This window comes from Thunnus albacares, chromosome 20, assembly GCF_914725855.1.
Source record: "Thunnus albacares chromosome 20, fThuAlb1.1, whole genome shotgun sequence".
In the NCBI taxonomy this organism is placed as follows: Eukaryota; Metazoa; Chordata; class Actinopteri; order Scombriformes; family Scombridae; genus Thunnus; species Thunnus albacares.
The window spans coordinates 9,963,379-9,986,927 of record NC_058125.1 but is presented as its reverse complement, the minus strand read 5'-3'; the positions used below and the strand labels follow the sequence as shown (position 1 = coordinate 9,986,927).

The 23,549-nt window shown below is 42.0% G+C and overlaps 2 protein-coding genes across 5 annotated transcripts; one reads left to right on the top strand and one right to left on the bottom strand.

Annotated features, from left to right (window-relative positions):
* The first annotated feature begins 26 nt into the window (after positions 1–26).
* Positions 27–2,339, top strand: ndufaf8 (NADH:ubiquinone oxidoreductase complex assembly factor 8). The gene is made up of 3 exons (XM_044337070.1): positions 27–330; positions 1,798–1,908; positions 1,982–2,339. Exons 1-3 carry the CDS (start codon positions 250–252, stop codon positions 2,000–2,002), a joined length of 213 nt encoding a protein of 70 aa, XP_044193005.1. The 5' UTR covers positions 27–249; the 3' UTR covers positions 2,003–2,339.
* slc38a10 (solute carrier family 38 member 10) lies at positions 2,329–23,325 on the bottom strand. 4 transcript variants are annotated; one of them, XM_044337053.1, is made up of 18 exons: positions 23,117–23,325; positions 22,651–22,916; positions 20,176–20,293; positions 19,229–19,274; positions 18,929–19,022; positions 18,554–18,697; positions 16,293–16,417; positions 11,989–12,091; positions 11,330–11,512; positions 10,607–10,718; positions 8,906–9,012; positions 8,652–8,805; positions 6,930–7,100; positions 6,404–6,844; positions 6,210–6,296; positions 5,402–5,422; positions 4,860–5,000; positions 2,329–4,739 (listed from the first exon to the last, which is right to left on the bottom strand). In XM_044337053.1, the coding sequence occupies exons 2-18, from the start codon at positions 22,738–22,740 to the stop codon at positions 3,457–3,459; spliced, it is 3,420 nt and encodes a 1,139-aa protein (XP_044192988.1). In that variant the 5' UTR covers positions 22,741–22,916; positions 23,117–23,325; the 3' UTR covers positions 2,329–3,456. The 4 variants fall into 4 exon arrangements, with proteins under 4 accessions (XP_044192988.1, XP_044192989.1, XP_044192990.1 ...); XM_044337054.1 differs by lacking the exon at positions 16,293–16,417 and adding an exon at positions 15,349–15,473; XM_044337055.1 differs by lacking the exons at positions 5,402–5,422; positions 16,293–16,417 and adding an exon at positions 15,349–15,473.
* Positions 23,326–23,549: the final 224 nt, after the last annotated feature.

The window sequence follows — 23,549 nt, the reverse complement described above, 5'->3', positions numbered from 1 at the left end:
TAAGGAAATGAACGAATCACATTGCCGAATATTCAGCCGGACGTTTCCTTGATGACAGGGTCAACAATATGGCGCTGGCCTGTGTGCCCGTTGTTATGTATTTTTCATTTAAAAGCGTTGTAAATTCCCCAGTACTTTAACGTTAATTGTGAAGCAGCAACGGTTTCCGGGTAATCGCTTGTTCTCTATCGTGCACGTCACTTGGCTTGAAAGCCTAACGGACCAGCCGTTACCTACCTGAACAACACCATGTCTGGGTCAAATGTGTGGAGTCGCAGCCGGGAGAGAATGAGACTTTTTCCGGAGCTTTTTGCGCAGTGTGCGGGAGAGGTGAGTACTGACAAGAAGAGGGCTGGGATGCTGGCATATTTTAGCAATTTAAATATGTTCACTTCATTCAAAAATTCAGTCTGGCTAGCTGCATATGCCACTCACTGAAAACCAGCTGACAAGATAATAACTTAATTTACTATGAATTCACATGCGTCTCTAATATTCAGCCAACTTCAGATGCTCACAGCCACAATCTAATCGAGAAAACTCAGTTATTAAAGTTTTATTTTCATCGTTATATCAGACAATGAAATTTTTGCTGCTGTTGCACATAAAGAAAGAAAGAAAGAAATACATAAAGAAAGAAAGAAAGAAAGAAAGGAAGGGCTGCAGGGCATCCATTTATTAACAATTTATTAACATTCATAACTGCAGACTTGAATTATCTTCATCGAATGACTAACTGCAGACCTGATGACTTATCAGAAAGTGCGAAACATTTAATCCTTTATTAATGATTCATAGTCATTAAAGTTTTGGACTGGTCAGCCTGGCTTGGCTCTAAACATCCTCATGGTCTACTTACATACATACACAAAGCCTATCCAGTGTGAATGCAGTCTCAGTATTTTGCAGCCTGTTAAAAAAAAAGTATTTGAAAAAATGCTTTATAATTGGTATTGTTATAACACTACTTCATACTATTACAGATGTTTTACTTTATCCTACTGAGACATTCAATGTGCTATTTTGCCGTTTTGTCTTCTAGCTTCACCCTAAAGATTTAGTAATAACTTCTGTAAATAGTAAATAATTGCTTGATAGTTACATTCACTTATTAGTCACCATTTGCAGTTATAAATGATAATGAATCTTAAATAATTTATAATAATAATAATAATAATAATGATAATGATAATAATAATTTTTTTTTGAGTTTTCAAAAGAGAAAAAATATCCCACATTTTGTTCCTGAGCACCATTCAAACATCACCCATATGGTTTGTAGCAAAACAGTTGCACCACAAAAATCATTGTGTAGTCTATGATCTTAGTTTTGCAGCTGATAAAACAGTGATACTGCAGAGTGACTGTCAGTCATGAAAATATAGAAGGGGATATATAAGACTTTTGGATTAGTTTGTTTGTTTGGCTATAAAACTGTTTGCCCTGTTTGTATTTATTGAATCTAATGTTATTGTTGCATATATTTGGGCTAGGGCTTTTCTTGGGGTGGGTAGGTACAGCTTTATTGCCCTGACATAAAACAGGATTGCACAATGAAATGTAGGTACAGCCCCTCTTGTGCTACAAAGAGAGAAATTGGATTGAAAATGTTATATATATATATAGGATAAAATAAGTACAATTCAACAGAAATGGAACAATGCAGTCTACAGAATATACTCTACTGATTTTTATTGCCAATTTACCTGCCATCTTTGATGTTTTTTCACAATCAATGAGAAAGCGTAATTGACATTGTCTGACTGACTTTGTCTAATGTCATCTTGTGTGATTTAGGCAACAGTTTATGGAAAGTGTGTGGCAGCTACCACGACAGGCAGACAGGAACTGCAGAAGGACTTGTGTGCCAAGGAATTTCAAGCACTGAAGTCATGTTTTGCAAATGCAGTAAGTGATAAAGTCAACAATCCCTCTGCTGGTCACTTTAAATGGTGATATGTGCTCATTTGTTTTCTTACAGGCCAAGAAAAAAGCCAAATGAGTGGAAAGCATCCTGGCTGTGTTTGAGTAGTGAATTCAACAGAGCGTCCTCAAATATCAGCTGTTCAGTGTTGTGGGAGAAGAATTTGCAATTGCTGAATGGACTTGTAACACTGCATGTATTCTCTCTGATGTTGATGAAACAGCACCTGCACTATTTGTACCTGTGAATGAACTGAATGTGTGTCTTTACATATTGTTGCAATCAAGCAAGTATGTGTTTTTCAGTACTTCTATTTCTCACGCAAGACCCATATAATTCTGTAATGTAAAAATGTGAATAAAAAAAACCTTCTGATTCTGTTTGTCTGAACACAGACCAACAACCGTGGTTGTAATATATATTTTATTCATTCTTATCAGCAAAATGTACAGGAAAAACAATGCACATAGAAAAATAGTCAGAAAAATAGCCTCTTGTAAAAAGAAAAGGTCCAACATGTGTTGGAAGTGCTGACTGATGGAGGAATTTTCAGAGAAGCTTGGTTACTACAAACACAGTCAACATTTCCTTCCACCTTGGATCTTATTTCCTCCTAATTACTGTACTGTTTACAGCAAGAGAGGCCCAGTGGAAGCAAACAAAAGACCACAAATTGAGAAAAACCTTTCCTTTGATAAAACACGACTGCAGCATATGGATTGCAAGGCACTGAAAAAAATCAACAGGGAAGAGATACTGAAAACAGAATGATTACTAACTAGAGTCATGGACCCAGACAGTCTGAATTAAGCTGCTTCATTGTACAGTTTATCGAACATTAAGGCTACACTATACTATACCTTGTAGCTCCAGCATGAATCAGAGTACAGCCGCTTTCATTTGAAACAACACTTATGAAAGGGCTTGATCCCACATTGCGTTCAATATGTGATAAATAAAAAGAAACTATCACAAAGATTTACAGTATTTATGAACACATAAACACAAAATGAACACACAAATTGACCTGAACTTAACAAAAAAAACAGCACAGGAGACAATATAGCAGATCCTACAGAAAGACTCTACAAGCTGGTAAATGAAGAAAAAAAAAAGGAATTAAAGTGATATATTTTCCCCATTAATGCACTCCATAGAATTGTATTTGCATAGATTTATATACATTTTAAAAGTAACTTCTTCAAAATTCTCCCCTCACAAGACAAAAATAAGTTAATATTTACATACTCTTTGCTCTTTAATAAAGACTTTGGGTTACTTACAGAGTGATACAAACTGTCACAGCAAACAACCACTTGGACTGCTTAAGATGCTGTGATTAGTTTGTAACACAGTATCAAGAAAAGAAGAAAAATGGTCCTTTGTCCACAACGTTCTGAAGGCAGGAGAGGCTGTAAGGCAACAATATCATGGTCCACAGTATCAGGAGGTTCTGTAGAAAGTACACAGTATGTGTTCAACTTGCTGTCCAACTGTTAAGTGAGAATCTGTGTGTGTGTGCGTAAGGTGTGTTATTTCGTCTCCTTATCCGCTGAGACTTGCTTAATCTGCCTTGTGTGCACCATCGCCCCGGCCAGTAGCTGCTCCTCCAGGGCCGCATGTAGGTCTGAGCCCCCCAGCTCCAGCAGGGGTTCCAGCCCAGGCACCCCCCTGGACACCCCAGGCTTCTCCGGGGGCTCTCCATCCTCTCTGGGTCCCACTTCCCTGCGCCTCCGCCTTAGATCCATCTCTCCCTGGTCCCTCACCTTCTCCTGGGAGCCCTGGGGGTGAGCCTCGGCTTTGATGGCCCCGTCGTCCGCGTCCTCCCTGGGATCCGCCGGAGCGCCGACTTTCTCTTTGAGGTCTCTTCCTCCTTTCTTCAAAGCTTCGCCGTCTTCTCTCTGAGCCCCCTGCGCTGCGTTTTTGGCTTCTACAGCTCTCTGCAGCTGGGCCAGCCTCTCACGCGCCTCCTCCACCTCCTTTTCTTTCTTCGCTCTCTCATGTATTTCATTGTCTGCTTTCTGAATCTCCTGCTGGCGTCTCTCTTCTGTAGCCTTCTCCTGTGCGAGTTTCTCTTTTGCCTCTTTCTCCAGCTCCTGTTCTCGGGCCAGCTTCTCTCTCCTCTCCCTCTCCAGTCGCTCTTTCTCCACCCTTGCCTGCACTTCTTTCTCTATCCTCTCTTTCTCAGCTCTCTCCTTCTCCGACTTCAGTTCTTTGGCTAGCTTTTCCTGTCTCTCCCTCTCCAGTCGTTCTTTTACTAATCTTATCTGCACCTCTTTTTCTATCCTTTCTCTTTCTGCCCTCTCCTCCAACTCCTTCTCTATGGCCAGCTTTTCCTGATTCGCCTTCTTAAGCTGTTCTTCCAGTCTTGCCTGAACCTCGTTCTCTATGATTTCATTTTTAATTTTCTCTTTTTCTTCATCTAGGTTGCTTTCCTCATGTTTAAGTTGGGCAACCTGTTCATTCTGAGGTACGAGCTGACGGTCGTCAGGTTTTTTCTTTCCCAGTGGCACTCCCCTCGCCCCCAGCTCTATCTGCTTATGGGATTCTCCTCCGGGTACAACAGGGTTAGCAGGGTCATCCTCTTTGTAAGCTGCTGGAGCAACTACTTTAACATCCCCAACCTCAGCAGCCTTATCCCCAACCTGAGCTTGATTCTGGGCCATAGCTGCGTGAGGCTCAACTGCTCCAGCTTCGTCCTTGGGCTGCTTCAATTCTGAGGCCAGACCAGAGTCTTTGGGCTTTGCTGCTCCACCTTCCATCGCCTCCAAGTGTTCCTGGATGCCTTTCTCTGTCTCGCCTTCTTGAGCAGCCCCTTTAAGTAATAAACACTTAAAATCAATTTTAAATTGAACGCAACGACCACTTTCTAATAACTGCGCTCTCGGTTTATGTGTGTGCACTAAATTTTGTGAGACATTCCGTGTGTACTCACCAGCAGGCTGTTTCTGGTGGAATTCCTTGTGTTGCTCTTCTATGACAGCCAGCAGTTTTTCCTGCTGGTCAAGAAGTCTCTTCTGTTGCTCCTGCTGCTGCTTGATCACCTGCAGTAGCACCGCGTGGTCCAGCTGGCCCTCTACATGGAGACAGAAACATTGAGTTAAAACAAGTCACGAGCTATTCTGAGAACTTTGCAGAAGTTAGGGATCTGTAAAAAGCTTAGTTAGGATGATCTAGGGCCAGTCTCTAGGTGAGAGGGGGAGGGAAATAGACAATATTCCTCTATGGCTTTGCACTAACACGGATCCATTCAAACGTACATCTCTAAAATAAAGCTTTAAACATAAACTAAGAGTGAGAACTATGTTAGAGGATGGGGTGAGTGCATTATTTAGTTATATGATAGAAACACAAATATATATATAACTACATGTATATAGAATTATCTATACAGATAAATGGCCCACTGTGTGAATTACAGAAAATCTGAGCAACAGACCAAGATAAAGAGAAGAAGAGGCAAGAGGGACTTCATACCTGCAACCAGCTTTTTTATCACTGTGATAGGAGTCCGGCAGAGAAAAGAAAGAACAAAAGGGGTAAAGATGGAGGAGGAGAGAGAGGGCAAAAGTAAACAACAGAATAAGAAAGTCAACCAAAGCCAAAAAAGACTGCCGAGTGTATCAAGCAAGGTCAGGAAGTAGTAGAAAGAAGCGGATTTGAATACCTCTCCTGCTTTTTACACCATTTGTACCTTAAATATAATAACAGGTACAATAAGCAAGAAGGGATCAAAGAGATGAGATCACACTGATGAAACAAGCAAAGTGAGATGAGAAGACCACAGATAAATCCTTTAAAGTGTGTTGAGATACAGCCTGAATTAGCCAATTAAACAAAGTGTTTGTAATTCATTCTTTTGCGCCCACTCACTCACAGTCTGCCTCTATCTCTTGTATTTCAGTTCATATATTTTTAAGAATGACTTTAAACTCACTACAGTAGGTTTTTTTTCCACTTAAGGCTAAACAGAAAACAGTCATGTGCTGGGCCTTACTGTTAAAAGGGGCCACAGTATTATCCCCACAAGGCAGCAGCTGTGTTGCATTCTGGTCTATGGAGTCTATTGTTGTTACAGAGACTGGTATTCACAAGTTTTTAGCTATATGATTGTTGAAAGCTTCTGACTCCAAGGGAAAGACGCCAAAACTGTTCATGTTTTTCTATCAAACTCTACACCACATCCAATTGTAGAATTTTAAAATGAAAAATGTATCACCAAAGTAGCCCTGCAGTGCAACTTGTTGACCTAAAACCTTGACTTCCACAAGTTTTCTCCACTCACCCTCCATCTTCTCATCCGCTGCATCTTTGCTGTCCGCGGCCGGAGGATCGTCTGCAACGGGGCGATGCTCTCCTTCAGGTGGTGGAACTGAAAGATCACCAAATATCACAAGGTCAAGGTCAGTGTTGCGTTGTTTTCTGGAACTGTCTTTTGGCTCGGAATAGAGTTACACAAGAACAGCAACAAATACTCACTTTTCCCCACAGCAACTACAGCTTTGTCCACTTTGTCGACTTGCTCCCCTACAGCTGCTGCGTTTCCAGCATCTTTCAAAGGATCTAGCTTCTCTGCTTCTTTCAGCGCGGGAACATCTCGCTTTTTGCCCGCTTCTCCAACTGGCTTCTCCAGTACCTCGTTGGACAAGACTTCACCACCGCCAATGTCCACTTCCTCTTTCCTCACAACCGCCTGTACAGGCTTCAGTTTCTCTTCATCCTTGGCCTCTTTTTTTCCCTCTTCCTCCACAGCATGCTCTTCATCTCTATTGGGTTCTTCCTCACCTCCTCCTGCAGGGTTGACCGGCTGTTTATTGTCCTCCTCCAGCTCTGCATTGTTCTTTCTTGTGTCTACCTGGACCTCGTCGTGAGGGATGGGTGGTTCATGGCGATGCGCTTCTGCCTCTGGCACTGCGACACCTGTGTGAACAGACAAGACATCACTAATTTTACACAGTTCATTGAAGAATCAGCTCAAAGTCCAGCCCTGGTTCAGTTTCCTTACCGGCATCGGGACGGTCCAACTGCACCTCTTCCTCCTTCTTCTTCTCAGGTTGTTCCACTGGTCCTTTAATCTGAGGGGGTTCAACCGGGTCCCTCTTCACCGGTTGTACCACCTCATCAGCTGGGAGGTCTGGTTTTTCTATCTCCACTGGCTTCTTGTTTGGAGGCATATCTATATGCAGACACACAAAAAAATAACCTATTATAACACAAACTACTGACGATGGATGTCTATGAAAACGTGATGTCAGCATATTTCTGAAATCCTTTTGCCAAACTCTGTTTCTCCTTTACTAACAGATTTATAAAACCATAAAATTTAAGTTTTAGTGGGATATTTTTTACTCTTCTGCTACTCTTTAGTACTGCTGCTGATGGGCTTTTTAATTTTCCTACATTTTCTCAGCCTCCATAGTCAGTCTGAAAAATATGAGACACATTACTGCAACTAAATTAAAGAACCATAAATGTGACAGCTCATTTATTCCAGTATTTTCTCTTGTCTGAGAAATATTACATTGTTGTATTGCATTATATTTAATACTAACCCTGACATGTATTCTTTATTTTCTTGTACAGTGATGTTTATTGTGCACATTAACTGCTAACATTAAAACAAAATAACACCCAGGAATATCTCACACGGTCGTATTTCTGATTAGTAGTTCCACTAGGTGGCAGCAAACACTGACAATAGCGAGACTGACACAATTGGTAAGGTATAATAAATGATCGAGGGAGAGAAGAGAAGAGAAAAGGGAGATGAATCAAAATTTCAAGTGACAAACAGGAAATGGGTGTGGATGTCAGTGCACATGGGTTTCATTTTTACAAAGATGGGTGGAAAGAACGCAGTAAAATCAAACAAGGGTTCAGACAGAGAGAAAGGCACTGAGAGATGGAGACAAAGAGACTTTTCTGGTGTCAGTGAACAGGTTAGAAAAAGAATCTGTTGAGAAGGACAAAGGTGAGGATGAGGAACTGTCTGGACTCCCCTTCATACTTCTAGGTTTCCTCTCCTCATTTCCATTTGTTCTATCTGCATCCTAGCACCCTCCCCAACCCCATATCAACCCCTTCCCTTTATACAGTCAGAGCTTGCAGGCATTTTATAGCTGCCACAGGAGATATGGGGGTGTGGGGGGGTGGGGGGGTGTAGACAATGTATTTTTGGGGGGGAGGGGGTGGCAGTAGAAATGAACAGAGGTAGAGGGATAGAGAAAAATTGCTGGAGTTTGAAGGGCATCACTCTCGCTCCATCAATGTCAAGCACTCAGCGCTGCTCTCAGATATTATCAAGAGGTTATCTCCTCACCCTGCCTGTCTGTCTATCAGTCACTCTGTCTGTCTCCATCTTTTCTTCTTACAGAGATGAAAGAAACCTTTTTTTTTTTTTTTCTCTCTCTCTACACTGTAGCTTTGTGCTTTTGTTTTCTGGCCCCTTGCTACTGGCTCGCATTCACTTTAAGTTCCTCTTTTAGTGTGCTGCGATCCATGACTTTGAAAATAAAATGAGAAGTAAATATGTCTCTCCTGCCACCGGTGCCTTTTGCATGAAATAATTACATGCAGCACTGCTGTCCAATCTCAGACGCCGCAGACAACCCTGACTCTGGCCCCGTTGAGGTAAATGTTTCCATGGCTCATTAGTAAACCACTTTCATCCACAGTCCATCAAGTGGGTAAGTGAATGCCAGCCATTAGTGCGGGTCATGATCTTTACCGTGGAGCTGAGGGAGGTCTGGTAGCGGCAGGTTGTTCTTGTCAGGTGCTGGAGGAGGAGGAGCTTGAACTTTGACCCCGGGGCTCCTGGCCGAGATCGAGAGGGTGGTAAAGGTGCTGACCAGGAGGATGCCCAGACCCACCCAAAGCACCAGCTGCAGGGACGAGAGAACAAGTGGCAGCACGACAGGTCAAAAACAGTGAATAAACATATTTTCAATGAGGAAATGATTAAGGAAGTGCGAATTCTGTAACCTGAGAGATGATGCCGTTCTTCTGGATCTTTCTGTAGATGAGAGCAGGGCATATGAAGCAGATGAGGCTGCCCATGGTGGCTCCAGTCAGACCCAAAATGGTTTCCACTAAGAGGAGAAACAAAAGCAGAATAGATTCATAAATTCATTATGTTGTTGTCCTGTAGAGCAATGATTCCCAACCAGGGGGTACATCTGCAGTTGTCAGGGTGTATGGTTGTTAAACAGGTGAAAAGTTAGCAACAGGTAATGGATAAATAATTGAAATTTTGAGCTAAAAGTAAAAGATAAATGGTTAAATTATGAGTTAAATGTACCAAAAACAGTCAAAATAATTAGCTAAAATAATGAGCCAAAAGTCATACATTAACAGATAAAATTACAAGCTTAAAGTAAGACAGAAACTGTTGAAATAATTAGCTTAAAGTAATGCATGAACAGTTAAAATAATTAGCTACACATAATGGATAAACAAATGAAACAATTAGCTAAAGTCACACATAGTATTTAAATTATTAGCTTAAAGTAATGGATAAATTGTTGAGAGATCCAGCTTCTGCCACTCCAAGTGATAGCAAACTTAACCAAAATGACCTTAACACTGAGAATTATATGAAAAATAATCATCACGATGTCCACTTTTATGTAGAGTTCACTTGACAAAACCAATTGAAATAAACACATCTGGAACACGATCTGTCGACGAAGCTAATTGAGCCCATCTGATTGGGAATGTGTGGGGAACCACCGCTGATCAAAGCATGTCACCAACACTGGCGGAGCTGAGGGGTTTGTGTCCCGCTGAGCGCACTGTTCCGTATCTCTTTCTTGAAGAAACTCAAAGCAATTCCCCAAAACTACGCTCCTTATCGCTAGCTCCATTCATACCTGCTTCTGCCATTCATAACAAGCACCCGCCCAGCCCCAGGCTCCCATCCATGGCACCCTTCTCCTGGCAGCGGCGAGCCCTGGCCCCACCCTTGTGTCTGAGGATCAGGCCGGCTGGGCGTCGGGCCCGGAAACCCATCGCTCATCCAGAGGACGGACACCATATTGTCTCCCTCAGATTTAGTGTCCATTCTCCCCAGGGTCCTTACCTCCCTTCTCCTCAGTCTATTAGCCTGATTAGATACACAAAGGGCCAGCCAAACCCGCTGTGTGTGTGTGTGTGTGTATGTGTGTGTGTGTGTGTGTCTCCATGTGTCCACCCAATTTAAAAGTTTAACAAACAGCCACCCTATAAAAGGATGAATAAAACATAAACTCATGCTAACCTTTACATCGCCACCATTTTGGAGCCGTTTGTGAGAGGGACGAAAAGACTCAAAGAAGCTGACGGAGAGCCAGCATTAGTGTGTACACTGATCTGTCTGTGTGTGTGTGTGTGCGCGAGTGTGTGTTTGTGAGAATGAAAAGAGTCTGAGAGAATAATAGCCCTATCTTCCTGTCTGCCGTCTAAAAGGAGATAAAAGTTAGGGCCCTGATTTAAGGACTGTGTTAGAGTGTGACAGTCACTGACTCGTAAAGTCACATTCACACACGTCGTAAAGCTCCCCGGCTACTCCGCCCACATAAAGGAACACATGCACCTTAAAGACCTCCAGTCAGCGAGCTCACACACATACACACACACACACACAATTTCAATCCATTCAATCCATGCCTGATTGTTCACACACACACACACACACACAGGATGTACCGTTGGGGATGAGAATGCCTCCCAGCATGGTGCCAAACACAATGCAGAGGGTGATCATCTTGAAGCGCAGAGGAGGCATGTATCCCCCGGCAGCGAACGTCCCATCCTTCTGCTGTAAGACAGAAAACAGAGAAATGTGAGAGAGAGAGAGAGAGAGAGAAAGAAAAGAAAAGACAAAAATAGAAGAATAAAATCAGTGACATGTTGCGGTCCTGTGACAGTATATCCTTGGCCTCGTTTCTTATCATCATATTGCCCAAAATGAGTGTTATCCAAATTACTGGTTGCACAAACGTAGGGCTTCCTCTTCCCCTAGAGGAGAAATGTAACAGTTCACGTGCCAGAAGCTCCTCTAAACTACATAATAAACAGTATGTGTCACAGGATTTTAACAAGTCAGATGTGTTTGTGTGCCGGGATACGATAAACATTCGATTGACGTCACAGTGAAGTTACATAGCGGGTGTTTGGAGAGGGCTCTGTTTACAGGGAGCGACAAACTTCTGTTTTTCACTCTTGTCAAACTGCGTAACAGAGAGGATGCAAGTGCCACAATAATGACGCAGTGAGTTAAACTGTAAAAAAATAATAAGATTAAATTGAAATATAATACATACAGTACCAGCCAAACGTTTGGAAACACTTACTGAGCATGTAAACTGTCCTCAAACCTTTTTCATACCCCTGCAGAATAGGAAGCGTGTAAGTGGCATTCAAGCTCACCTGCTGCTCAAAAAGCATGGTGTTGATGGCCTGGCGACACGGCAAGATCATCATGGGGAATCCGACGGCCACAGACATCATGAAGCCCACCCGGATCATCTCTGTCACCAGGTTGGACGGGAAGTTCATCAACACGTTGCCCGCGATGTTCTCGGTGAAGCTGACGTAGCCGAAGAAGCCCACCTGCGGAGGAGGAGGAGGAGGGTTCAGAGAGAGGTTAGGGGTGAAAAAAAAAAGGAGTAAGCAAAAAAAGAGGGAGCATTTAAAGCAGAATTTTAGAACGGCGATTATGTTCCTTATTTGTTTTCTAAATGAAAATGTGTGCGCATGCATAAGACTGTTATGCTGACTTATGGAGACGTCACCTTCAAAGACTTGTTTAATGCCAGTTTAAAAGAAGGTCAAATTTCACCACTGATACAAATATAAAAAAAAAAAGAGTTTTCTGAGAAACAGAAATACTTTCAGACATTAAAAATAGCTGCTGAGAATATTTAATAACTTTTGAGGCACTGAATTCTATAAAAAAGGACACCAGAGGACACCGAATCACCGTCTCCATGTGACAGCGGTGACAGAAGGCAAAATGTGACCGGTGTGGATGGCGGTGGCAGGTGTGCGGGTGGAAGTGCGTTTTTTTTTTTTTTTTTCCCACTCACGGTGATGTAGAAGATGGTGACTACGTTGAGGGCCGAGGTGAAGATGGTGCTCATGCGTTTGACGGACGGCTCATCCAGGCTGTCGTAGGTCGGCAGCACCTGCCTGTGAGAGACAAGCAGCCCAACACACTCTGCATGCTGCGTGACACAACACCACACTGGGGCTGCTGTTGTGCGTTCATGTGCTGTCGGCCGTTATTGGACTTTTGGCGGGAAAAGTCATGGAAGTGGGGGCCCGTAGGTGTTACATGAATCCGCTGAGTTGTGATTGTTTTCTTTGCTCCGACAGCTCACAACACGCAGCATATGACAGTCGACTTGCTTAAAATTTGGTGGTGCGACTGCTGTGTAGGTTTTTTTTTTTTTAATGAGCAGCCATATGGGGGCCCATTTGTGCCACTCGGTAATCAATTGATGCATCACTCTCCTCATGTCCTTGTCAGCATCCTACACATCGTTTAGCCAATTAGAGTTTTAACACTGTAAGCAAGTCATCATCGACATAAATTAGTTTTTTTTGTCTTACTTAAGCCAACCTAAAGTCATTCATGCAAACTCACTACAGTAAAAGTGTGATTATCTGTATTATTTGCCAATTAACGCAGTTCCCTTTCAATTTTAGCAAACTTGTATGTATTTTTGTCATTATTAACTGCAATAACAGGGCCCCCAAACCCATATAGCCAGACATAAAACAGATGCTTATGTGTCTGATCATAAAGCTCATCAGCATACGAGCTGTGAGTCTGTTAGTACATCTGACAAGCACATGAACGCAACAAGTTTTGCAGCATGTGGAAACTGTAATGTAATAATGTTTATATTAATTATCTTAAAATGAATGTTTCCAAGCACAAAAGGCAGTTTTAAAATAGGAGTGGATTGAAATAATGTCATGGCAGTGGAGGTGAAGGATGGAGAAAGTGTTTGTGTACATGTAAGTGTGTGTGTGTCAGAATGGGTGCAGTAGTCAAGGCTGGCTGACGTTGAACCTGAGACTGACTGTGTGTCTGTTTGTAAAACCCAGGTGTCTCCCTCTGTCATTTTCTGCTCTGTGCTATAAGAGATTGTGAGAGACGTGGAGCGGACCGTCGGCACATTAACCAGTCGAATTTACAGACTTTATATATAACAGCTAGTGCCTGGAAGGTTTTAGAGCATTATAAACTTTCCTAGCAGACTGCTTGCCTCCTCTCATATATATATATATATATATATATATATGAAAGGAAGAAACAAGAGAGAAGAAATGAGAGAGAGAGAGAGAGAGAGAGAGAGAGAGAGAGAGAGAGAGAGAGAGAGAGAGAGAGAGAGAGAGAGAGAGAGAGAGAGAGAGAGAGAGAGAGAGAGAGAGAGAGAGAGAGAGAGAGAAACCATAACTTTCTCTGCCTCTTGTTCTCTCTTTGCCTGTCTCTCTTTCACACACTCTGGTTTTATGAGCGAGCACTGTCCCGTGGTGCTTTTCCTTGACGCTTGTTTAATCTGCAAAACCAGTAAATCTCATAGCCAAGGCTAAATAAAACGGCATATTGTAAGTGGGGAGCTAAAGCACCTAATGGTCACTCACTCAATAGTCCAGATTCAGAGGCTAATGTGTTTTTATTTGCTTTAACGCTGCCCTTAAACTGAGGAAATATGATGGAGGGCGACTTCAAAGCCAATGTGAGGAAGCGTGTGTGTGTACGTATGTGTGTGTGTGTGCTTTTTCGAAGGCTTGAGTGTACGCTGCAGATAACATCATTAACTTGGAGCTTAAAGCATGCTGACAGTAGCATCACACAGGGACATTTTTGCCGCACATGTTTTTCTTATGTCCCTCTATTACGAGCTAACTGCTCCTCGCTATCCAAACGTTCAGCCAAAAAACAACAGGGCCAGCTCTCATCCCGACATAATGGTGATGTTAAGTAATGTTTTAACTGAAAGTAAACACATTTCATGAATGTAATAAAAATCCAATGTGCTGAGAGCTGTTTAATCAGCCTGTGAATACATCAGTGTGTGTCTGTAAGATGGCGGCGGTCCAATGTGTTGATTAGTGGTTTGGCTTAAGCTGCCTGCCTCCTAACGGAGCGCTTGCCTCGCTCGGCCTGACCGCAGGCCAAGAAATCACCCTGCCAAATATCACTCAGCGCTGCTAGTGGGAACTGACGCACAAAACACACATGCGTAAACACACACAGGCACACACTTTCTTCCTCTTTAAGCGTGCGCACACCTCGCTCGCTAATGAACGCGCCTTGCAATACCATAATATTATGTTGGCTTTGTGTGATTACATTAATTAAAGTCTTGTTTCAGTCTCAGGGCTGCAGTCACCCAACTCCTGCCACTTACCTCACTCTCTCTCGCACAAACAAACCCATACACCACCACCACCACCACCACCCAAACATCTGGCCCCTAATGACCTCACCGTAACACTCCCTACATCTTTCCTCCAAGCGCCGCGTTCAAATCCAAGATAAGACTTCCTACACCCAGATTCCCCCATTAGACCTTCACACGCTAAACTTCACCTGCTTGACTCGCTACCAAGGCAGAGCAAGCGCTAAAAGCGTTGAGGAAAGGGACAAAAGAGGCAGTGACAGAGCATGCAGATGGGTGAAAATGGAGAAATGAATGAATGCTGTGACTCAGAGAGGCTCTGATTGAGCTGTGAGAAGTGAAATGAAGTAATGTGGTCTCTAGGTCATTGTGGGGAAAAGTTAATGGAATGAAAAGACTGGTGTGAAAACCTTTTTTCTATCAGGCAAAAAATATATATCATGTATGTTTTAGCCTTTGTGACATTTAAAAGTCCCTTGACGACTGAAAGGCGACACCGTTTTCAAACAAACTTTTCATTCACATCAGAAAAGAATAAAAGCAGTAGCCTGGATGAAAAACAGTTGAAGTCTCATGACAAGAGGTTAATTCTTGAGAGGGTAGACCCGACGGCGGAGTTAGAAATGGATGAGCTGCCTGTGAAAAGCATGTTAGCTAAATAAGCAGCCTCTCTTTGCAACTAGGAATCCCTTCCCGACCGTCCCATCTCCACCACAAATCTGTTGTGTGTTTCTTTACATGACACCAAACCCTCCGCTGTGGCTTTAAGGAATGATGCAAGTATGCGTGCGCTAATTGTGACTCCATTTCTATACACAGCAATGAAAGACTCGATTCACTGTGCCCCAGGAGTTAGAAAGCGGAAAAGCCCACGTTCGAACATCTACCCACTGCATGATTTTTTTTTTTACGACTACGGTCAAATTTTCCCCTTTTCTGAAACAATGACCTCCCAGCTTAGGAATTCTTTACAGTCTTTGTTTAACATTAGTTTCATTACTGTGCGGGTGGAGGGGTGGGAGGAGTACTTACGACTGACAGGCGAAGGCCATCCCACAGATGGGGAGACAGCGAAACACACCCTCCCAGCGCACCACATTGACCTGCCCTAGCCACCAGCCGCTGAGCAGCCCGTGTTTGAACGAGGACAGCACCATCTGAGGGGAAGGAGGGGGGAGGGGGGGAGGGGAGGGGAAGGGGAGTTACGGCCCAAACCAAAATCAACACAAGTGAGGGGAAGAGCATGAAGAAAAGAGGGGGGGAGGGAGGGGGGGGGGCTGCACCCATGCTGACGGCCCACAGACAGATAATGGAAGTAATGAATGGGGGAGAGAAAACCAGAGAAAATGAGGAAAGGAACATGGAAACCCCATACTGAACAAAAACCTGTCATAGCTTTAAAAAAAAACAAAGTCAGTTAATGAATATGAAGGTGATACCTAATGAATAACAGTGAAATAATACATTTAAGATTTAATTTAAGTTCATCTAGACATCAGCGAAAACTATCCCACAGGTTTTCGATCAGTGTGTGTTTCCAACGTCTTGCTCCTTTTGTTATCTTATAAAATCCCAAAGGAGCAGTAGAACGCTCCATAACCCTCCAGCCTCCCGTACCCACACTCAGGCTGCTCGTCCTGGGTGTGGGCAGAGGTGGGAGGGCGGCAAAGATGAAACTTGACTATGGTACACTCCTCTGCCTTATTACTACTGCCACCAAACACACACACACACACACACACATACACATACACACACAGAGCTGACATGGCTCAGACCAAACCCGAATTAAAAGGTGAAAAATGGGGATGATTGAGGAGAGGGCGGAAGGATCAGGTAGGTGGGAGGAGCGTTTAAGGAGTTGCAGGGGGGGGAAACATCGGGCTCCCTTTAGCTCCAAAATCGGCACTCTCCACCCCCCCTCCACTGCCCTTACGGTGGTGTTATATCGGGGGTGGTTTCCTTGGTTTACTTACGGGTGACAGCAGAAGGTTGTGGCGATTATGGGCAGGCACTGAATGACGCCCTTGAAGCGCCACAGGTGAACCCGCTCAACCCAGGAGCCCGAGATTATGCCGTAGCGCAGAGACGACAACACTATCTACAGCACCAGCAGCGGAAACAGCAGATAAAGGGTGCAGAAGGGGAGAGAGAGAGTAGTAAGCGAAAAATGAGGGGAAAGCAGAGGGGACACAAGTGGGGAGGGGGGGGGGAAGAGGAAGAGGAAAAGTAGTGTAATGAGCAGAAAGGAGAAGGAGGGAAAAAAGGAAGGATGAAAGGAGGGAAGGGAAGTAGATACGTCACAGTTAGAGGGTTAGGGGTCTGGACAGGGGCCGGGCCTGGATCTCAAGCCAGACACACACCACAACACTGCTTCAGGTTATCACCATGCTACGGAACTAGAAGTCACGTCATTGAGAGAGACTGTAAACAGCAGGTTTGAAGTCTGTGGAAGCAGGACTACATGTCAATAAAACAGAACCACACACACAAAAACAGACTCTGTTTGTGCACATTTAAAGAGTAAATGAGCTGAATCACATGAGGCAGAAAACTGCAGCTGGACTGCTCTCTCCGTTCTAACTTTTTAGTGTGTCACACTTCTGGCCGCACTTCAACCTTTGAGGCGAATATCCGCCAGCTGTTGAGAGGTGAATTACTGCTCCAACATCACAAGATAATGAAACAGAATGGAAACAGTGGTGCACTGAATGTCCTGTTGCAAAGTGTTTGGTACTAGTTGCTGCTTTTGTGGTAAATGACTACAGGGCTGTATGTCCTCATGGAGTGCTTGTGAGAATACTGGCAGCAATGGTTTCAATATGTTTAAGAGCTCAAAATGAGCTCTACACCATGCTGATGCCAGTTTTAACTGGACAGTTCACCTGTCAATGTGTACTACACTGTTGGGTATGCATTAGTAGAAAAACAATTTGATGATTCAATGATTAGACGATCATTTACTAAGCAAAAATGTCACATATTATCTGTAAGTTCCAGTTTTTCCAATGTGGGGATTTGCTACTTTTCTCTGTTTTATAGAGAAAAGTTACCAGTTTGCACTATGACTATATTGTTTTTACCTCTAAACACATATAAAAGGCCACTGCAAAACAACATGCAGAGTGGGGAAAAAAATGTATCTTTTCAACCAGAAACGGCAAACAAACAAAAAAACCAAGTACAAAATACTTTTATATCAAACAATCCCAGCTTTGACATCACGGATTGGGATGTGGCAAGAAGTGCAACATGGATCAGAAAGTTTCCACTAAAGACAAACCCCTCAGACAACCCCCCCACAAAAACTTGAGTGCAAAAAGCATCTGAAGAAAATAAGTGAGAAAGGGTTGAAGCAGTCAAATGTGTTTAACTTACAAACTACATCTGAAACAAAATGAATGGGAAAGAAAAATAAGCATGAAGGAAGTTGAAATATATTAATTCCAGTTGACATATTCATATTTGGCATAGACCAAGGTTTTATAACAAATGAGCACATCTAGAAAGATAATTCTCCAAAGTTGCAAGGGTTTGTGATTTAGTGGAATTGACCATGTGACCCTCGTTCATTTTACACTTACAGTACTTAAATGTCTCTAGTGGCCAAAACTGGCCGTTTTCCAAATGGTGTCTCCCTCTCAGGGGGATGACTTCGTCTCAGCCTATAAAGAGCAGTGCAGCAATTGTTTGCTCCCTGATGTGATTTAGTGTGGATTTGCTCTTAAAAAAAAATAAGAGGAGCAAGACAATATTGTGTCGGTAAGGAAGACGTAGTTCTGTACAATGGAGCAGATGAGGAGGAATTAACATAGAATACAAACAAAATGACATTCATCCAAAGAATATTCTGAAAATCACGCACTGTGGTGTTAAAACAGAAGGCAAAGTATGAGTAATTCAGCAGGTTACAAATGAGTTCACAGTATTTATGTGTACTATGTCTTTGGGGAAGAAGACACTGAAAAGACTGATCTCAATCATATTCATGCTTTATATGTACATCTTGACATTTTTAACGATAGCAGATATTATTTAAATAAACTACATGTTCCAGTGTTGCTGTATTTAACAATAATGTGCTGTACTGTGTAGCAAACTTAACACAAGCTTTACATCTTTTTCAAGTGCAGTTCTACCTCATGCATGTTGATTGTCGAGCACTATAAGCAAAGCTACTGCAGTCTGGTCAAATTCAGTGCGTAAACATTGGCTGTCTATGTGGCGGTGGGCTCACCGTGAACATGAATAAGGTGTAGAACATGAGAGCCATGGCGGAGAAGGACTGGATGGAGGACATCATGTTCCTCTGCAGACTCAGAGGGAGCACGATGAACAGAGACACAGCGATCAGCAGCAGCACGCGGAAACTGCCAGTCACCTTTAGAGGACAGCGCGACATAATAATATGATTATTTCTTAACAACTTACAGACTTGATTCTGCCTATTGTTAGTTTGCTGCTTTCACACAATCATATTATTACAACATATACAACACCTTTAATTATGTTCTTTGTACTTGAAAATTAAGAGGAAGGCAGAATTGTGTAGAGAAGAACTTCTGAACTCATTTTTGTTTACAAAGATTAAGACAAAGTCATGATGTCAAACCTGTAAACCCAACAGCTGAGCGAAGAAATTTGAGCCCAAATCGGCGATGACAACGTAGAAGGCAATACAGGTCCCCAACATCAAACCGATCATACTGCAAGAACAGAGAAAGAAGAGATGAAGAGTCAGGTGAGATATCAACTTTTTTCATTTTACCTACAATGGATATCCTAAATTATCTGAAGCACTCTAAATATTCCAATATTTTAAGGTCTATGATAATTATTTGCAGAGAATCAAGTCACAATTTACACTTCAAATACAACATAAAGTGTGTTGTGAATAAATAATTAGACTTGCCTCGTCTCCACCAGTGTTTTTCCTGGCTTTCCGTAAGCATGGAAGGCTGCAGAGAAGATGTCAGTGTGAACAACATGAGGGCAAACAGATGGTTGCAATCTAAAAATATTCCTTCTGTTTTGATAAAACAAAGTAACTGTGCTTGTGCGACACACGTAACATGCTGGTTATTCACTGTGTGTATGACGGTGCAGGAGCCTGAACTTTTAATATGCAAGAATCTTATTTTTCATTTTTATGGTCAGTGATGTTTTTCTGTTTATTAAGTGTCTGTAAATTAATGTCTGTTCAGTAATGATGGCTATCGTTGCTACTGGTAACAACCAACCTCCTCTACTTTAAAGGTGCAGTGTGTAGAATTTAGTGGCATCGAGTGGAACGGACTTGGCAGAAATGGAATATAATATTCATAAGTATGTTTTTAATTAGTGTACAATCACCTGAAAATAAGAATTGTTGTGTTTTCGTTACCTTAGATTGAGCCCTTTATATCTACATAGGGAGTGGGTCCTCTTCCACAGAGCCCGCCATGTTTCTACAGTAACCCAGAACGGACAAACCAAACACTGGCTCCTGAGAGGGCCTTTTGCATTTTTCGTGAGTTTTGCAGCCACCGCAGGTTCTCCTACATGCTTCAAAGGGACGGGGAGGAGTATTCTGTTGGTTGTAATCTGCAACCTCACCGCTAGATGCCACTAAATCCTACACACTGGTCCTTTAAACAGGCTCCTGCTGCCAAAATTCAATATTATTTCCAGTAAAACAGGGGTTTTCCCCAGGAACAGCCTGCCAGAAACTGGCTCCTGGGAAACAATAAAAGTGGCAAATGAAAGAGTTCTCATGTACTTTGCATAGAGTCACTATTATGACAACAAACAATACAAAACAGCCAATTAAACATTCATTTACATAAAAACGTTACATTAGTCATTACAACTTTATCTCACCCAATCCAGCATAGGTTCTTCGTTTGGTGTTGCTGGCTGTGTGGACCAGGAACATGCATGACTTGTGGGTCATCCACGAACAGAAGAACAACAGGATAGTTCCCAGCACTATCCCGCACTGTAAGGGGGGGCAGAAGAAGACTTTAATCTAGATGAAACATTCTGTACATCCATAGACTTGTCGTGATCTCTGGTCATCTTACTGAAACACTAAACCCAAAATAACGTCCTCAAATTGGCAGCTTAGCAGACTGACTGTCATTTAACTGTCTAACTCAAAAGATTAATGTCTATGCAGAGGAAAAGTCTGAGAAAAATTATACACACACTTCATAATATAACAAAAGAATCCAAAACATATCCCAGTACTGGATATCCGTAACATGAGAAATAGAGAGAGGACACGATTTTTATCCACCCATAAGATTTAAGCCAGTCAGTTTATCTATAACAGGAAGAAGACAATTAGCTTCCAGGAAGCGTGTGATAAGACAGAGACCGGTGTGAAAACACTGCATCATCACAGAAAAGCCCCAAATGACACATGCTATGCTAAATGCTAAAATTTTCATTGCCTTTCTATTTTAAAACAGAAAAGGAATTATTATAATAATTGTGGTGACATTATATTTATTTTGGTTACATTATCTTGAGAAGTTCTTTCTGTAGAGAAACGCTTATAAACACTTCATTAATGCTGAACTTGCTTTTCACTTGTGTCTTCTGTGATTCATGGTCACACACAACAAAGTCATAAAGTACAGTTTTTTGCCAAAGGGTACTTCAGCAGAGCTTTTGCAAACACAGAATGTTAAAAACAAGTTCATCAGTTGTGCCAAAACAGGATATAAATGTGTGTTGATGTTTCTGTGAAGTTATTTGAACATGAGACAATGGTTTCAAATGATTCATGGGATCGAAAACATTCAGTCTCGCAGCAGAGAGAGATGCTGTTCATGTTCAACCAGGCGACTACTGGTTTAGTGAGGAAGTTGCCAGGCTATTAAGCAACACTGTCATTCATTACGCAAATTTTCTTTCACATTCATGTCCTTGTACAGTGACAACATAAAACACATCAAAGCCGAAATGAAGCACACAAGCGCCAGTATCAGGCTAAATGTTATTTTAGAAAGGTTTGTATTTAAATTGTATTCTGTGTATATAATGAATACACTATTTCAATTAACTACATCAAGATGCACTTGGTGTATGGTGCCAAGTGTATGTGTTGCTTTATATGTGACAATCAGGGCTGCAACGAATTATTTTCATTATTGTTTAATCTGTTGATTATTTTCTCAATGAATCGATTGGCTGTTTGGTCCATAAAATGTCAGAAAATGGGGAAAATGTCAATCACTGTTTCCTGAAGCCCAAGGTGATGTTCTAAAATGTCTAGTTTTGCCCCAACCAACAGTCCACAACACAAAGATATTAAGTTTACTATCAAGAAGGACTAAAGAGAGCAGAAAATATTCACATTAGAGAAGCTGAAACTAGAGAATTTGGAAATTTTCTTCTCAAAAAAATGACTCAGAACAATTATCAAAATCATTGGCGGTTAATTTAATTGAGCTGGCAACTAATTCATTAATAGACTAATCATTGGAGCTCTAGTGACAATAATATGATAATGATGATGTGAGAAAAATGTTCCTATGAATGTTCCTAAATACTCAAGGATTGTACTCATGTACAGCTGTAAGGTACCTGTTCTTTACTCAAGTATTTCCGGTGTATCCTCTGCAATAATTCCAGTTTTGTCACATATCTATTGCTGTTTGGGTCCAAGTTATGTTTAAAGTTGACGTTCTAGTGTTAAAAATGTTTTTAATCACTACTTCTTAAGCAGCCGGACTACACTTTAATTTCAGATAACGTTAAGGCTAAATTACAACCTTTATCTCGACAAAACATGTTCTCTTGCAGTGGTGGTAATGTTCTTGCTGATATGGCTAAATTAATACAGAGATTTCCATTTCATGTTATTTTAAACTTGTAGTCCACTACACTTAAAGAGGGAAATATGGCATTTTTCTATTCCACTACATTTATATAAGAGGTATAAAGTAAGACTTTACATACAAAACATATGTCCATTTTATAAAAATATGATGAATCATCACAGATTAAGATACCAGCAGTATATAAAGTAGATACATTTGCTCCACCTTCATGAATTACAACATTTAAGCACTACTTACATGTTAATGCATCAATAATAACGTTAATGACGCAGTAATTTAGTAATATAACACTGATAGGGGCAATACTGCATATAGGACCTTGTACTTTTGATACTTAGAGTATATCTTGAGTAAAATGTGTGACTTTTACTCGAGTAGATGATCTGAATAATCTGAATATTTCTCCCACCACCTGACAAAATCAAGGTGTCTCAAAAAACGCCAAAAAAAAAAAGGCACAAGAAGACGTTTAGTTGCAGCATGTGTGCAGCTTCAGCTGACGCACCTGTTTGAAGCAGAAGGGCATCGTGAGCACACTGACTCCAACGATGCTGTTCACCACGTTCATGATTAGACCCCAGTTTGACGCCGTCATGTTGAGCCGCTTCTTCACTCTTCCTCCCCCGGTAAGAAAAAGCCAAACAACACGAAGACAGCTGCACACCGGCGGCTTAGGTTGATCTATAACAGTCTAATCTCCAGTCCAAAGCAGCGGCAGCACTCGGCTGAAACCCGGGTGTGCTTTCTGTCACCGATCAATGACGTGGCGCTCTTTGGACAAACACAGACACAACAGAGTTCAACATTTGACACGCTTTTACCCTTCTTGAGTTTATAAAATATCAACTAACCAAACACGAACATTAACCTGAACATAAAACACTTTTAAATGAACACCAGCAGGTCATAAAGATGAAAGCGTTTAGCTAACTATCGAGCTAACGTTACCGTTAGTAAACTCAAAAACTCACCTTTCTCTGCGCCCACCGCCTCGCCGTCCTGCTCACGTTATCATCGGTAATGTCGTGGCATTAAACGGTCATTTATCGTTGAAAAACTGCGTCTTCGTTTGTGTATAAGCTACAGAAAAATCGGTTCAAGATGATAAAAACATATCCAACCTGGCTGTTTTTTCTGAACATGTATCCAGGAAGTAGGAATTGCAGTCGAGGACGTGAGAGAAGACAACACAACCAGCGTGTTTCAATACTGGTGAAATAGTCCTGGCGCCCACTGGTGGCCAAATATATAATAGCCATGAATTTACTGCCAGTGCCACTGTCAGAGGTTCAGCTTTAAAGTCCACATTCTCCTCTCTTATTTTCCTTTTTTTCCAACCATCTTCATGTTTTTATCATCTCTGTAGGACTATCTGTTGTCATAGCCGACATAAAGACACCGTCG

What these genes read in the sequence shown, in the direction of transcription:
- ndufaf8 (XM_044337070.1), top strand. Translation starts at nt 250, where the DNA reads ATGTCTGGGTCAAATGTGTGGAGTCGCAGCCGGGAGAGAATGAGACTT. An exon ending in TTGCGCAGTGTGCGGGAGAG is followed by an intron (nt 331 to 1,797) that starts GTGAGTACTGAC and finishes TGTGTGATTTAG; the next exon opens with GCAACAGTTTATGGAAAGTG. An exon ending in AGTCATGTTTTGCAAATGCA is followed by an intron (nt 1,909 to 1,981) that starts GTAAGTGATAAA and finishes GTTTTCTTACAG; the next exon opens with GCCAAGAAAAAAGCCAAATG.
- slc38a10 (XM_044337053.1), bottom strand. Translation starts at nt 22,740, where the DNA reads ATGACGGCGTCAAACTGGGGTCTAATCATGAACGTGGTGAACAGCATC. An exon ending in TGCCCTTCTGCTTCAAACAG is followed by an intron (nt 20,294 to 22,650) that starts GTGCGTCAGCTG and finishes CCCCCCTTACAG; the next exon opens with TGCGGGATAGTGCTGGGAAC. An exon ending in CCATGCTTTTTGAGCAGCAG is followed by an intron (nt 10,719 to 11,329) that starts GTGAGCTTGAAT and finishes TCTGTCTTACAG; the next exon opens with CAGAAGGATGGGACGTTCGC.